Source organism: Sciurus carolinensis, chromosome X (assembly GCF_902686445.1).
Source record: "Sciurus carolinensis chromosome X, mSciCar1.2, whole genome shotgun sequence".
Taxonomy (NCBI): domain Eukaryota; kingdom Metazoa; phylum Chordata; class Mammalia; order Rodentia; family Sciuridae; genus Sciurus; species Sciurus carolinensis.
The window spans coordinates 40,570,816-40,587,426 of NC_062232.1; the positions used below are offsets into that span (position 1 = coordinate 40,570,816).

The 16,611-nt window shown below is 47.9% G+C and overlaps 1 protein-coding gene across 1 annotated transcript; it reads right to left on the minus strand.

Annotated features, from left to right (window-relative positions):
• Positions 1–808: 808 nt before the first annotated feature.
• Positions 809–14,266, minus strand: Syp (synaptophysin). Its single transcript, XM_047535448.1, has 7 exons — positions 14,172–14,266; positions 12,958–13,023; positions 11,776–11,900; positions 8,479–8,674; positions 7,586–7,777; positions 4,589–4,919; positions 809–2,271 (listed from the first exon to the last, which is right to left on the minus strand). The coding sequence occupies exons 1-6, from the start codon at positions 14,205–14,207 to the stop codon at positions 4,593–4,595; spliced, it is 942 nt and encodes a 313-aa protein (XP_047391404.1). The 5' UTR covers positions 14,208–14,266; the 3' UTR covers positions 809–2,271; positions 4,589–4,592.
• Positions 14,267–16,611: the final 2,345 nt, after the last annotated feature.

Here is a 16,611-nt window from a genome sequence, read left to right on the forward strand (position 1 = left end):
GCTTTCCCCACTCCCATTTTTTTCTCTCTCGGGTTAGATATCCTCTTCCCTGAGTTCGGTTCCTGAACGGGGAGTCTCTTCCTTGGCACTCTCAGGCTTCACTGTGCCTCGGGGCTGGGAGGAGGGGGTCCTGCGTCTGCAGTCAGCATTCAGAACTCGGGCGCCTAACCTGGGTCTCTAATTAGGCACCGAGGCGGCGGCGGTCAGTCCGGCTTTTCATCGTGGGCGCCAGGGACCTCCCTCAACACCATTACACACACCCGAGTCACCTCCCTCCCCTTTTGGTCCCCAGGAGGAGCCTGGGAGAGTGTAGAGAGAATGAATAAAAGAGTCACACCTCCCTGGTCACGAGGTTCTCCAGCTGGGGCGGAGTCAAGGAAAAGGAGCGAGCAGGGAATTGGGTGGGGTGAGGTCTCCCTGTGATGTCTCCCTAACCAGAGCCCTTGGGGATATATTTTATTTATTTATTAAATAAACACTGGGGAGCAAACCTAGAAACTCTTACATGCTAAGCAAGTGTTCTGACACTGAGTTACATCCCAGGCCCTTCCCATGGGGATCGGAGGATAGGGCGACACAGGGGCTGGGAAGGAGAGTGGCCAGAATGTGAACCAAACCCAAGAAGACACGTCATAGCAAGCAGGGCTACTCAGAGCGTGATAGAGAATGACTGGCAGGCGAGGCGCCTTCACAGAGGCTGTGGCAGTAACCTGAACTGTGTTCATCAGGTTTGGGTCCCACCCTCCTCTCCCAGTCTCTACCCTCCTCTGCCCCCCAAAAAGACACACTGAGAAACTGGAGCCGGTTGGACTAGGTGGTTGAGGAGTTTATTTGGGGGAGGAGAATTATTCATATTTGTTCTTCCTCTGGGAGGGGGTCTTCAAACAATACCAAAGGGCAGGGCATGGGAAATGGGGGGTCTGGAGGGGAAAGGGAAGGGCCACAGCCAGACGAAATGGCAACACACGATCACAGGCACTACCGACATCACGGACACAGCAGAGGGTGCAGGACAGGGGCTCCAGACCAGGCCTCCAACCACCTCAGGTTGGGTGGAAGTGTGGAGGGAGGGAGGGGGCAGGGGAAGGGGGAAGAGGGGTGGACCAGTCCCACAGACCTGCCTGGCTCTGTCCTCGGATTACCTAGCTATCTGGTCAAGGGGATGGACAAGGGTGTGGGGCTGTTCCTCTCTGGATCCCACCCCTCACTCTACAAGCCAAATCACTCAATTTTTTCCCAGGTCACCTTCCTTGGTTCCCAGCCTTAGCTAGGGCCATTTCCCCAACCCTTTACAAAACTCACCCTGCAGCTCCTATGCACCCCCCACCTACTATCCAAACCTGTTCAATATAAAACACCTTTTCTTTACTGTCCTATTGGGGGAGGGGCTGCCCTTTCTGAAACCACCAGGCTCACCCCATTTTAACCCCACTCCTTCTGGAACCCTGACTAGGATCATTCACCCCAAGCTTAGCCCATTCCTGAACCTCACTTCTTGCTCTACTTGAGATGGGTTCCCATTATATCAAGTTCAGATTCCTGAATGTGCCAAGTCACACACGCACCTTCTGTAGACTGGTTCCAGCCCAAGACCCAACCACTCTGGAGACCACTTGCTGGCTCACATAAAGCCCCACACCTTCTAGAGATATGCCCTCCGAGCCCCACCCCAGAATGCTTTAGGCACCCCTTTACTTTAGTTACCCCCTGCTGACTAGTCCCCTCCACTCCAGAGCTCCCTTACAAGACCACCTAAGATCCAAGCTGTCCTCTCTACCCCAAGATCCCAGGTCTCTGCCTTTTTCCTGCCCTCAGGGTTGAATTTTCCTTCACAGCTTTGTTCAGGCATGGCTGAAGGAACCAAGGCCAGAGTTGGGAGAGGGGGGAGAGAGGTGAGAGAGTCTGAATTCACACCCACCCTCCCCACACAGCTAAGGTCTGTCCCCTCCCTGTCCCCCTTCCAGAGTCCCCAAAATTCAGGGGACAGGGACAGGGATCAGAGAGGGGCTGAGGAATGCAGGGGAAGGGGCAGGAGTAGGACAGGAGCCCACTCAAGAATGGGCCCCTAGTGCAATAAGGGAGTAGTAGGGTGAGGGCAGGGCTCAGACAGATAAATAGATATTTATATATAATATATATATATATAAACAGCAAAGACAGTTAGGGTCTCCTGGCTTGAGGGGTGGAGACCTAGGATGTAGGGGCAGGAAGGGGGGCAGGCCTTCTCCTGAGCTCTTGCCCACCCATGGGGTCCTCCCGGGCTGCACTGACCTGTAGAGACAAAAAACACAGAAAGGAGAAAGGGTCCAAACACAGGTGGCACCCTTGGGAAGGAGTTGCCCCCTTTCCCTATGGGCTGCTTTATCCTTCTTTCTTCACTCCCAGCCCTGGAGTCAGTTTCTTTCCAGCTGCCTTCATGGGGTTCCTGACTTTGAGCCCACTGGGTTAGGTACTGATGCCATTAAGGTCCCCCATTCCCAAGTAAAAATGTCCATTAACAGCTACTGTTCCAGCCATTGATGATATGCTGTACTGCGAAAAACAAAGATCCCTGTCTTTATGGGGCATACATTGTGGCAGGGGGAGACAGACTTCTGTCAATGATGCATAAATGAATTATGTAGTATAACATAAATTCATAAAAATGAACTAGAATGAAAGTGGAGTGAACAAGGGGAAGAGTGGTAGGTGATGTCAGGAATGGGGTCTCACGGGGCCTGTGGACCAAGTTGTGAAGACTCCAACTTTGCCTGTGGATGTGGTATGAGCCATGGAATGGTTTTGAGCAGGGAAGAGTAAAATGAGAGTAAATGTCTCACGTTGTTTCAATCATTTACTCAATAAAATGTTTCATAGCATGAAGAGTGCTCTAAGTGATGTGTGTCCAGTATGAATAAGTTATGGTCACATTCCCCAGTCTAGTGGTAGAGACAGTGAATAAACATATACACTAATAATTTTAGATCATGATAAGGAAAAGCACAGGGCACTATGAGAGAGATGACAAGGAGGGATTTGTTTTAGACAGGCAAGATCTCACTGAGCAAGTGACCAAAAGGATGAAAGGAAGCTGGCTAGATAAATATTAATTTGTGTGGGTGTGAAACTCCAGGAGGAAAGTAAGTTTAAAGACCGTGAAGTCAGATTGTGCTTGATACACTGTGGTGGCCAGTTTGACTGAAACAGAGTGAGTAGGGGAATGGTAGGTGAGGTCAGGAAAGTGAGATGGGGGTGGGGGGCTAAATGTGTAGGGCCTTATGTACATAGTGAAAACTTCTGGTTTTAATTTAAATGAGATGGGTGAGATGGGAACTACAGCTGACTTCTAAGCACAGGAGAGCCATGCCTAATTTAGGATATAACAGAATCACTCCAGATGCTGCATAGAACAGAATGAGAATGGGGGTGCACACCTGTGAAGAGGTCCAGGGGAGATGATGGTAAGAAGTGGAAAGACTATGAATGTATTTTGATGGTAAGGCCCACAGGGCTCTTTGTTGAATTTGATGAGGGATGCTTTAATAAATATCCTGCCCTTTGCATCCTGGCTAACCCAGCTCCAGAAACTACCTCAACTCACATGTTGCCACCTCCTTGCCTTCTTGGCACCCTCCATCACCTATATCTGCCCACTTCCCCCAACCCAGGGAAACTCTACCACTGAATTACATCCCAGCCCTTTTTATTTTGAGGCAGGGTCTCACTAAGTTGCAGAGGCTGGACTCAAACTTCCAATCCTCCTGTCTCAGCCTCCACAGTAGCAGGAATTGCACCACCACTGATGGCTCACTTCTCTTTTAAAAGGCACAGCAAAAAGGTCGGCTAGCCTTGGTGAATATGGTTGTGCAAGCCTGTAATTCCAATGCTCTGGAAGACTGCAGCAGGAGGATTGCAAGTTCAAGGCTAGCCTGGACAATTTAACGAGACCCTGCTTTAACATAAATAATAGTAAAAAATAAATAAAAGAGCTGGAAGTGTGGCTTAGTGGTAGGCCAGCCCTGGGTTTAATGCCCAGTACTGCAAAAATAGTAAGTAAAAAAAGTGTCAGTCCTACCCCTTTTCCTCCTTTGAAATTCCACACCACATACTTAATCTCGAAGACTGGGGAGAGGTGGCAGATGTATCACCTCCTCTGGCATTGGTGAGCTCATCTGACCTTCAAGACTCAAGCCATTTACACTGAAAATCTATTGGCTTTACCGCCTATTGGCTAACCTATCACTTCTAAGACCCACCTCTTCCGCAGCTCCTTCATTCTGCCGATGTTCTACTGCGCAAGTCCTCCTGTGATTCTCTCCTTTCATTGGCTTCTCTGCCTATTTGTTTCTCCCCTTCCTTCCCGCGGAGCTGCACTTCTCCCTCCCTCTCATTGGCTTGTTATTTTGCTAATCTTCAAGCACTACTGATTTTCTCCCCATTCATTGGCTAGCTTTTCTGCTGCGGTAATTTTATTGGTTCCTTCAAACTTCGGTCCTTACTCGCGGGCAAAAGTCCTAGGCAAGGTCCATTCCTGACTCTTATTGGTTCACTGACCCGCCCATCTCCTTTCAAGTACCCTCCTTGGTCACGTCACCCGCCAGTCACTCACCAGATTACATCTGATTGGAGAAGGAGGTGGGCGCACCCTGCGGGCCGTAGCCTTGCTGCCCATAGTCGCCCTGAGGCCCGTAGCCACCGCCACTGCCGCCGGCGGGCTGCCCATAGTCGGGCTGGTAACCACCCTGGGGCCCGTAGGAGTCCTGGGGCCCATACCCGCCGGGGCCCTGCCCGTATCCTGCATCTCCGTAGGCGTCCCCAGGTGCTGGTTGCTTCTCGGGGGCGCCAGGAGGTGCCCGCAGGAACGGGGCGGCCCAGCCTGTCTCCTTAAACACGAACCACAGGTTGCCGACCCAGAGCACCAGGTTGAGGAAGCCGAAAACCTGCAGGGAGAAAAGGCCTGGCTGTAGTCCCCTGCCCATTGCCTTGGTGGTCCCAGGGAACTTCAAGGCAATGCACACAGGAATGGGCACATAGTGCATATAGTGCATGAATTTGTGGACTCCTGGAGGGTGGTTTCTAAAATCCTGACTGAGTCCCAGGGTTGAACGTCAATAGACAAAAAATCATCTTGGACATGGGGTGCACGTTAGAATTAAGATTCCTGGGAATGTGGCGCTGTATCAGTATTCCATACACAAGTATTTATCTATTTGCATATATTACATGTTACATGTGTATAAAATATAGTAAATTTAAGTTTGTAATATGTTTATCATAAGATACAAGCATACATTTTTTTTTAAACTGGGTTCCGAACCCAGGGCCTTGAGTATGTGTGCTTTACCACTGAGCTCCAGCCTTATTTTAATTTCAAGACAGGGTCTTGATTAGTTGTCCAGGTTGGCCTCAACTTGGGATCCTCCCGCTTGTTTCCCTAGTAGCTGGGATTTCAGGAGTGCACTACCACACCTGACTGTAAGCATACATTTTTTATTAAATATACCACTAACAGGGCTGGGAATATAGTTCAGTGGTAGAGCCCTTGCCTAGCATGCATAAGGTCCTGGGTTCAATTGCCAAAAAAATAACAAATAGGCCACTAACACCCCCCCCACATACATGGATACACAAATATGTGTATAAATTCATAAGTATAAAATATGTAATCATATGCTCTCATATTAAAATATAAATACATGGGAGCCAGACCCAGTGGCACATGCCTGTAGTCCCAGAGACATGGAAGACAGACAGGTGGACCACAAATTCAAGGCTAGCCTGGGCAACTTTGTAAGAACCTGTCTCAATAAAAAATAAAAATGACAGGAAATGTACCTCAGTGGTATAGTGCCCCTGGCTTCAATCCCCGGTAGAACAAAAACAAAACAAAAACATATAAATATGTTGACTGTGTAAAAAATATTTTTAAAAACATGAAACATTTGATATGTCTTTTGCTATATGTTGAGCCTACATCTAAGTACTTTACATGTTATTAATTCACTTAAAATTCTTTTTTTTTTGGTACTAGGAATTGAACCCAGGGGTGCTTTACTACATTTCAGAACTTTTTATTTTTTCATTTTGAGACAGTGTCTCAGTAAGTTGCTTAGGGCCTCTCTAAATTGCCCAGGCTGGCCTTGAACTTTCCATCTTCTTTCCTCAGCCTCCTAAATTGCTGGGATTACAGACATGTGCCACCATCTGCAGCAAAATTTCATTTTTACTTTTAATTTTTTAATTTTTAAAAAATACACATATTTTTTAGTTGTTGATGAACCTTATTTTCTTTATTTATGCATATCAGTACAGAGAATTGAACCCAGTGCCTCACTTATGCTAGGCAAGCGCTCTACCACTAAGCCACAACTCCAGCCAAACTTTCATTTTTAGACAGGAAGTAAAATCTCCATTTTATTTTACTTAACATTTTATTTATTTATTTATTTATTTATTTATTTATTTATTTATTTATTTATTTATTTATTTAAAGACTGGGTCTGGCAACGTTGCCCAGGCTGACCTCAAACTCCTGGACTCAAGTGATCCTTCTGCCTCAGCCTCCAGAGTAACTGGAACTATAGTCCCATGTTACCATGCCTAGTTGATATTTCTATTTTATTTAATTAATTTACTTGGCCCTGGAGATTGAACCCAGGGGCACTTTACCACTGAGTTATATCCCCAGCCCTTTTGATTTTTAAAATTTTGAGTCAGGGTCTTGCTAAGTTGCTTAGGGCCTTGCTATGTTGCTGAGGCTGGCCTCCAGCTTGCAATCCTTCTTGCTTCAACCTCCTGAGTTGCTGGGATTACAGGTGTTCACTACTATGCCTGGCTGATATTTCCACTTTTAAATTTTTTAGTTGTAGATGGACACAATACCTTTATTTTATTTATTTATTTTTATATGGTGCCTCACACATGCTAGGTGAGCACTTTACCACTAAGCCACAAACCCAGCCCTGATATTTCCATTTTAAAGCAGACAAAATTGAAGCCCAGAGAAGCTAAGTTGCCCAAGGTCTCAATCAGCAAGTGACAGAAACGTAACCTGTAACACTTATATGCAATTTACATTGTGCCAGGCCCTTTTCTAATCACTTTGTATTTTATTAGTTCATGAAATACTCAAGTTTGGAGCAAGACCAATTAGTAGTCTTCAATTTACATGCTCAAATAGATCCTCAAGTGGCAGTGTGACTAGCTTTAGATCACATAGCTTACAAGTGGCAGAGCTAGGATTTGAACTCAAAAGTAGGGAAGCATTTCAAATTATTCTTTCCTTTTGCACATAAGAAAACTAAGGTCCCAAGATGATACTGAGTTGTGGGAGATTCTACATGACGAGGTTGGGCCTGGGATCCAAGTTTCCAATTTAATGTGGATGGAAGGCTTCCTGTTCCCCACTAGGGGACAGTATGTGGCATCACAGTGGCTATCACTGTTATCTCATCCTTCAATATTCTCTTGTTGGTATGCCTCCTCCAGGGAGCCTACTTGGATCTCTCCTGACCTTCCTCTCATTTTCACTCTCCACCACTCCCTATGCCAGACTGTAAGATTCCCAGCCTCCCTCCTCCAACAGGCCCAGTTTCCCAGCACTTACCACTGAGGTGTTGAGTCCTGAGGTCACAGGGTCCCTCAACTCCTTGCATGTGTTGCCTGTTTGGCGGCAGACACCCATCTCCTTGATAATGTTCTCTGGGTCTGTGGCCATCTTCACATCTGAGAGCCCCTTGGCCCAGGCAGATGAGCTTACTAGCCACATGAAGGCAAACACTGCTGTGGCTAGAAAGTCCTAGGGTGGACAGGGGTGAGGAAGGTGGCATTGTGAGTGGGCTACTTCACACTGAGCCCTCCTGGGGTCAGAAGCTTTCTTGGGAGGTGGGTCCCCCAGAAGAGGCCTCTTTCTTCCCTGCCTTTTTAGCTGTGAAGCCTACAATATTTTCACCTGAAGGTGGCCCTGCCAGCTTTAGTTAGTGTATGTGTATGTGACACAGAGGATATGGGAGTTTGATTGTGATGTGTGGGTGCAGGTGTTGGGGGAGGAACTGTGTGGGATGTTTCCGAATTTGTGGGAAGTGGTGTGTCTTTCCATTTTCATCTGCATGTGGGAATTTGTGTCATTTGATGTCTGGGATGAGGGTGTGTGAGTACAGCTGTGTAGGAATCTGTCTGTGTGGCAGGATGACATGCGTGACTGTCACAGTGAACTGCATACTCCTTCCTTTGATCTAGACTGCGTGGTTGTGAGAGAACTGGTAGGTTCACTGGTGTAGGCCTGTCTGGGATTTTTTGTAGGCTGTGAGTGTGTCCCCAGGACCCTCTGGCTTCGTCACTCCGTGATGCCCAGTGGGGACTCAAAGAGACAGCAGCAGCAGTAACGTGTGGCTGTTATGATGGCTGCTTCCATGTGGGCCTGTCTGGGAAGCTGGTGTGTCCTATGAGCAAAATGAGCTGTGTCCCCCACTCCCTGCACGCAAACAGCTGGGGACTCACCATCATGGGTCCTTTGTTGTTCTCTCGGTATTTGTTCTGCAGGAAGATGTAGGTGGCCAGAGCCCCCATGGAGTAGAGGAAGGCAAATACAGCCACGGTGACAAAGAATTCAGCGGAAGAGGAGTAGTCCCCCACTAGGAAGACCTTGGTGGTGCCCCCTCGGCAGGTGGGTGCATCAAAGTACACTTGGTGCAGCCTACAGAGAGAAGTGGGCAGGTGTGGTACAGCACCTAAGAATTCCATCAGCCCTCTGCCCAGTCATGGGTCTATTAGATTCTGACAAGATCCCAGGAAGAGGAGGAAATGACCATTCACAAAGCACCTGTGATGTACCCAGTCACATTTCATTGACAGCTAGTTCAAAGCATCCTAGTGAGAGGGGTTATGCATGTTCCACTCCAACCTAGGCACTCTTGTCTCTTGGTTATTCCTAGAACTTTCCAGTTATCCTCTTAACTCAGGATCTTTGCACCAGCTTTTCCCTTTGCCATGAATGATCCTCTCTTAAAATTCTTCATATCTTACTCCCCCATCTTCTTCAAGCTTTGCTCCATTGTCACCTCAGTGAGACCTTCCCAGAAAACACTATTTAAAAATAAATTGAACCATTTCCTTCCAGTATGCCTTAGCCCCCTTCCTTATTCCATTTTTCTCTGAAGCAGTGATCCCCACCTAACACACCAGGATTTTTGTTTTTGATTTTTGTTTATTTATCTTGATTTTTGCTGTAATTACAAGAGGGCAGGGTTTTTTCTTGTTTCATTCACTGCTGTATCCCCAGGGTCTGGAGGACCCTGGAGCACATAATAGGTTTTCAAGCAGTATTTACTCAATAAAATGTACAGAGGTACAAAAAATCTCTGAGAAGTACATTAACTTGACTAAAGTCACACAGCTGGCAAGGGAATGGCAGAGTTGGAATTTGAATCCTGTTTGTTTATATCATGTTGACTCTTCTCCCCATCCCACTTCAGGTTCCTGAGAGAAAAAAAAGGTATGCATAGCAGAGGAGAGCCCAGTGTCTACAAAATAAGAATAGTCAGAGAGAAAGGAGGGTAGAAGGGATACTGGAACAGGATGTAAGTATATGAGGCGAAGACAGTCTGGGTGAAATGGAGGAGGAAATTGTAAGGGCAAACTGTATGGGGTAAAGGCCTGGAATGGGGGCCTAGAGCTCTGGCCTCAGATTGGGGGCAGGATTCTGAGACTCAGCAAATGGTGCCAGTGTCCTTATATAGCAGAGTTCCTGAAGGAAGGGGCTTAACATTTATTGCTCATCTGCTAAGTACTTTATATAACTATCTTATTTAATGATGCCTTTCCTGCAATTTCTCTAAAGTGAACATTACTAGACCCATTTTACAGATGAACAGAGGTTTAGCAAGGCTGTTACTTTCCCAAGGCTGTACAAAGAATTGAGTCTGGGTTTGAGTTTCTGTGCTTCTAGTGGGCTGAGTTGAGAGAGGGCATATCCAAGGGAGAATGAGGGATCCTTAGGGTGTATCAGGACAGTGAGGAAGGGACAGCAGGAATTAGGACAAGACTTTTTTGAGGGAGACTTGTGAGTAAAAGGGCAGATCCTTCTGACCTGAGGTTCTAGGCACCAGGGAGTCCATAGGGAGCTTTTGTGATGTGGCTTTACAAAGGGCCAATTTTAAATAGTGTTCTATGCTGTCAACTACCACTCCTCCCTGGTTTCTATGAACCAGTGGATCCCTGTTTGCTCCTTTACCTCTCAGGTCATGCTTTCCCAGTGCTTTCACTTCTTTCTATCATTATTCAGAGTCTGGGCTGGGATTTCCTCTATTTTAACTGTTTCCTCTTCCCACTGAGTGATCTCTTGGCCTACATTTACCCTTAGTGTGCCAAAAGCCCTAGTTTCCAACTCAATGCCTGGCCTCCTTCCTGTGTTCCTAAAACTGATTTCTTTTACTTATTTAACCAACATTTATCGAGCAACTTTTTCAGTATTTAACCCAGGGTCTTGTGCATGCTAGACAAGTGCTCTGCCACTGAGTTACACCACCAGTCCTTCTTATTTTATTTTCAAACATGGTCTCAATAAGTTGCCCAGGCTGGCCATGAACTTGTCATCCTCCTGCCTCAGCCTCCTGAGTAGTTGGGATTATAGGCCTGCACCACTATGACTGGCTCTTAGTGAGCATTTCCTGTGTGCCTGGCACTATGCTAAGCACTTTGCAAGTATTAACTCATTTATGACTTGCCAAAACCCCTGGAATAGGCATTATCATCCCTATTTATAGATGAGGAAGTTGAGACTCAGAGTGATTATGTGATTTGGCTAAGTAGTAGAGAATCCTTATTGAAAATTGTGTCTATAGGTCCGTCTCCCCACCCTTCAGGAAGTCGTGACCATACCAGGTGGCTCGCTCTTGGACACCTAGGATCCTGGACAAAGCCCAGTGAACAGTGTAAGCTCAAAAAATGCCAGAATTGTTTAACTGGGGATCATTGTTCCCTACATCTAAGCAGCACCTGCTCATTCTTCACCATCAGAAAATCCTATACGAGGATCCCCTCCTAGATTCTCTCCATCTGCAATTATCCTCTCTATCAATTTATTTGTTATCATATAGACTCCACATGGGTAGGGAGAATGGTCTGTTTTAGTCACTTTTACATCCCCAGTACTTTGAGCAGTACCTGGCAAACAATAGTTTCTCAAAAAATGTGTATGGAATAGATGAATGAATGGAGAATAAACAATATTGACTAAGTGAGCACCTACTGTGTTAAGATATATATCTTTTACTATTTTTGTTGTTGTTGTGCTGAGGGACAAACCCAGGGGTCAGGCAAGTGTTCTACCACTGAGCTACATCCCTGGTCCTGTGTTTTACATTTTTTCTTTGGTGGTTCTAGGGATTGAACCCAGTGGTGCTCTATCACTGAGCGACATCTCCAGCCATTTTTATTTTATTTTAATACAGAGTCTTGCTAAGTTGCTTGGGCTGGTTTTGAACTTGCAATCCTCCTATCTTAGCCTCCAGAGTAGCTGGGATTACAGGTGTGTTACTTTTTATCTTATTTTCTGTCCCTTACCCCTTCCCTTCACTAGGACAGAGCCAGAGGGTGACAGCCTATGTCTGTCTTGCTCACCATATGTCCAGAGGAGTGCCAGGTACACAGCAGGTGCTCAGTGCATGGGCAGTAATCCCAGTGGTTGTGACCTCTTGAAGTAGGGGCTGGGCAGAAGCCACTGGTAGGAAGTATTGGTCAGTCCCACCCTACCCCTGCCTCTCCCAGGTCTGTTGGGATCCCAGGGTGGGGGCACACCTGAAGGGGTACTCAAATTCAACCTCGATGCTGAGGTCACTCTCCGTCTTGTTGGCACACTCCACGCTCAGCCGGAGCTCCCCGTTGTAGCTGCCGCATGTGGCAAAGGCGAAGATGGCAAAGACCTTGGGCAGTAGGGATGGGGATGGTCATATTGAGCCTGTCTGCATGTGGGAGGGGGGTGCCCTCGTCTGGACAGATGGGGGCCCAGCACAGGCAGCAGCAGATGGAGAGGTCCCCACCCCCATCCCCTAATCAGGGCTCATCGTACAAGCTGATTACAGGGGTGTGGCTGTCTCTTCCTCTTTCTCTCTTTCCCTGTGCCTCTCTGTCTCGACCCCTCTATGCTCTTATGTCTTCCTCTTTCTATGTGTTTTACTGTGTCTCTATATCTTTTGGTATCTCTGTTTCTCTACACATCTTTGTCTTTCTCAGATGTCTGTCTCTCTGTGTCTCTGATTTTCTGCCTCTCTTATATCTAGGTGTCTCTTTTTGCTTTCTCTGTATGAGTGTATGTCTATGTCAGTGTCTTTCAGTTTCTTGGTCTGTTTGTCTCTGTTTCTCTACTGTCTCTCATGAGGTCAACATATGGTTCTCTCTGTGTCTCCCTTGTATCTTTTTCTCTGTGTTAGTTTCTCTTTTATTTCTGAGAATCCCTGTCTCTCTACCCGACCCCATTTTCTTTCCTCTCCCTGTGTCCATTTCCCTTTGCTTCTCTGTTCTCTGTGCATCTTTGTCTGACTCTCTTTTCTTGTCTGTTTGCCTTTCTATCTGATTTCCTTTTTTCTCAATATTTCCATCTCTATCTCCATCATTTCTTGTCTCTCATTCTCCCTGTCTCTTTCACTGTCTCTGGGTTTCTCTGTCTTTGCATCTCTCCCCCAGCAATCAGCTTCAGGCTCCACCTCCCCCACCCCTCCCTCACTTCAAGAAAGGATGTAGGACGTCACAATATGTCACTTCACGACGGGGGTACCCTCAGCCCTATGTGACGTCACAGCCCATCCGTTCCTTGGCTTCAAACCCCTGGGACCTCACCCTGAAGCCCACTTTCCTCATCCCCTTCCACTGTCCATCCATTCCTTGGCTCCTACCCCTCCTCCTCCTCCTCCCTGGCTCTTCTGGACCCCTACTACCTCTGGCTCTCCCTTCAGTGCTCCCCACAACCCAGATCACACTCACCCATTGCAGCACCTTCACGAAGCCAAGGGGCTCCTTGACCACCCGGAACTGACCCCCAGCGACCAGCTGAGGAGAGAGAGTGGGGTGGGGTGGGGTTGGGAGGAATGGACAGGGAGGTGAGGGGAAAGGCTACCAGGTAATGACCCCTGGGGATAGGCATGTGACCTCTGGGAGGGGGTGGCATTTGGAAAGGGAGTGAGAAGGAAAAAGTGGCACCTTGGGGAAGGTGTGAACACCAGGGTCTCTGTGAAAAGACCCCCAGGGTTCAGGTCTAGTGGAGAGGTCTGAAGTGATGGTGGGTCAGATGGCAGAGGTCAGAGGTGAAAAAGACAGGGATGGGGTCGGGACTACTTAGGGAAGGTAGGTGTGAAATCCTTAAAGGTGAATCAGATAGGGAAGAAGGTCGGAGAAGAGAGTGAGGAAGAAGTTGGGGTTCACTAGGGCGGGGGAGGGGGTCTTGAGTGGTGAAGGTGAGTCATAGTAGGGCGGGAGGTGGGTTATCTAAAGTGGGGTAGGGGTCCACAGTGGTAAAGGTGAGTCAGATGGGGGAAGTCTGAGGAGATGAGGATAAGGAGGGGTTGATGTTGGTTAGGGAGGGGGCGAGGTTCGAGGTGGTGAACCAGAGTGAGATGGCGGAGAGGGTCTGAACTGGTTAAGGTGGGGGAGAGCTAGGACATGGTTTCACTGGATAAGTGTTGTGGGAGAAGAGATTGGGGGGCTTGGAGAAGCAAAATCGGATGGTCCCCCTAGGTTTGCTCTGGGGAAAGGAGTGGTCATCTACCGGGGTGCAGTCTGTTTGGGAGGGGCGGGTGCCAGCCCTCCCCCACCCCACCCCCACACCTTCTGTCGCTCTATTTCCTAGCTCATCCGCAGCCCCCCCTGAGTCTTCCTTCCACTCTCCCTCCCCTCCCCCTTCCCTTTCCCCCAACCCCAAGACCCCTCATTCTTCCCTCGAGGTCACTAGTAACGATCAGGGCTTTTGGCGGCCTCCGCTGCGGCAGTGAGGACAGCCCTCGCTGCGGCAAAGAGCTCACTCCTTTTTTCCACCTCCCTCGTCCTCCCCTCGCCTGCCGCAGACCCCCAGCCCCAGCACCAGGGAACGGGTCTCTGTTGCCAGGACCCTGGCCACCACCTCTCAGAGTCGGGGCGCCAAGGCGCCCCGGGTCCGGAGGCCTGGAAGCAGAGGGCTCTGTCCGCGGTGCTGGAGCGCGTACCTGATTCACCACGTCCATGTCTGCCAGCAGCAGCATCAGCAATGCAGGGGGCGGGAGGTGCCTGCTAGCAAGGGCGGGCGCGGGGCGCGGAGGGGGCGGCGCGCGATCGTTGGAACAGCCCAGGCGGCGGCAGCCCCGCCCCTCGCACCCCCACCCCTCGCGCGCCTGCGCACAACCAGCTGTTTCCTGGTCCCTCTGGCCGCCATTCCAGCCTGGAGGCTGGCGACCTGAGAGCGTTCTGGGAACAGCTTTCTCTCTGAAAAGACAGCTAGAGGTCTGGGGAGAGGAGGACCGCTCATTCCTACAGTATTATATTTTTCCAGGCCCTTTCCCGAGTTTGCTAAATGTTCACTCATTTAATCCCTGTGTAGGAGGTACTATCAACCGTGTTTTTACAGATGAGGAAAATGAGTCCCCCGGGAGGCTAAGTGACTTGCACAAGGTCACCCAGCTAGTAATTGGCAGTGCTCAGAGTCGCTGCAGTTTAAACATAGTTCAAGGTCCTAAGGGTTCCTTTCCGAAAGTCTGAACTTTAAGTACATCCAAAAACCTCTTCCTCCTCCTGTCATCTTATTTTCTTGTCCTCTTGGTCAAATTCTTGCCTACTCCAATTCTGCGGTTTACTTCCTCTTTATTCCTCAGTACTACTCCTCCATGCTGCTAAAACTAGGCCTATCAAGGTCAATAGTGATTGCCATGTTGCAAAATCGAATGGATGAAATGCAGTTGGGGCTTAAGATGCTCAACTTCACTCACACTAAGAGGAGTGCACATAAAAATGACTAATACTAAATGCTAACAAATTATTACATCATTTTACCTGATAACACTAGCTGCCACTAGAGGAAAAAGAAACTTTTCAATTTAGACACTTTTGTAGCTTTTGAATTTTGAAACATCAGAATGTATACTTATTTTTATAACAAATCATACAAATACGTAATGGATGCTTCCTAGTTGTTGCCTTATGGAGGGAAGCAAGTGTACAGGATGGGTGAAGAACATGGGATTTAACATTCAGCTGCTGGAATTTGAATCCCATCTCTAATATTTATTCCTCTTTGACCTTGGACAAGGAAGAAGGTTTAAAATGGTGTATATAGGGTTGTTGTACTGATTAAACACAATAACCACTGTAACATACTTAGCACAGGGCCCAATAAATGGTTAATTTTATCTCTTTCACTTCTCTGGAATCCATTCACTTCTTGCCATCTCCTCTGACACCTTCCTTAGCTAAGGCAACCATCATTTCTGCCAATTTTAGCATCTCCAGTCTCTTTCCCCTCCCTTCTGTTTTCAGCACAGCCATCAGAGCATCTATTTAAAATGCAAAGTTAACTATGTCACTACCCTACTCAAGTCCCTCCCATGATTCCCCGTGCTCTAAATCCCACATTTTGGGTCCTAGCATTCAAGGCTCTGCATGATCTGGCCTCAGGCAGTCTCTCATACTTCATCCCTTAGCAGTCTCCTTTCACTCTCTATGCACTGCCCAAGACTTGCTATCCCACCAGTCCAAAACTTCAAGCCTTTGTTTCAAGGTCTAGCATAACTCTTTGGAATTCCAGTCTCCAATTCTGGCATTCCCCAAATTTCAGTCCTGATGTGATTGACACAAATGATACAAATGAGAAACCCTTGCTCTGAGATTGAAGAGACCCTAAGTCAGACCCTCCCCAGTTGGCCCCATCCTGCATCATTCACTATGATGCTTCCAATGCCCTTGGAGAGGAGCTCAATCCTGCTTTGGATAAGCCTTGTCTCATGTCTGAGGCAGCTCATATTTCCCTGAGGGAAATCCAGAATGGTGCCTGGCATACAGCAAATGCCTATAAACCTTCCCTGAATGAACGAGACCCCAAAGGTGGAATAATGAGTAGAGGTAGAGCAAGAGGCAGAAAAAAAAGAGCTTGGGGATCTGTATGGGAAGGAGAGTGAGTGATTCTCAGGTGATTTGGGGGAGGAAAGGGGGCCAATGAGTGGGTTCCCTGGGGATGGGAGCCCCACCCTTTGCTGTCATCTATATCTTCTACCAATGAATTTAGGTCTTCTCTTTCTTGGGCAGAAGGTGGGAGGCAGAAGACAGCGTGATCCTAGTTTAGCCTCCCTGAAATTTCTGATGCTATCAGAGAACTCCTCTGCCTAAGACACATCACATCCAGACCAACTCCAACTTCCAGGCCTTACCAATAGCAGGACTCTCCTATGGGTTTCCTTATCCTTTCCCTCTCATCTGTGTGTCCTTCCTCAGCTTCACTTGACTGACTTCTTGAGAATCACTACCCCCCTAGCCAGGCACCACCCTTCACATCCTCTCTCTCCTCCTTCCTTCATTTCTGCCCAGTGCCCTCCTCCTCCCCTACCACCTCCACTCTGTCTCCAGCTTTTTTTGGCTGCTTTCTCTTCTTCCTCCTCCTCCCTCCTTCCCTGACGCTGA

Coding starts and splice junctions, on each gene's coding strand:
- Syp (XM_047535448.1), bottom strand. CDS start 14,207: ATGCTGCTGCTGGCAGACATGGACGTGGTGAATCAG. Junction 11,901..12,957: donor TCGTGAAGGTGCTGCAATGG/GTGAGTGTGATC, acceptor CTACTGCCCAAG/GTCTTTGCCATCTTCGCCTT. Junction 4,920..7,585: donor CAGGACTCAACACCTCAGTG/GTAAGTGCTGGG, acceptor TTCTCCCTGCAG/GTTTTCGGCTTCCTCAACCT.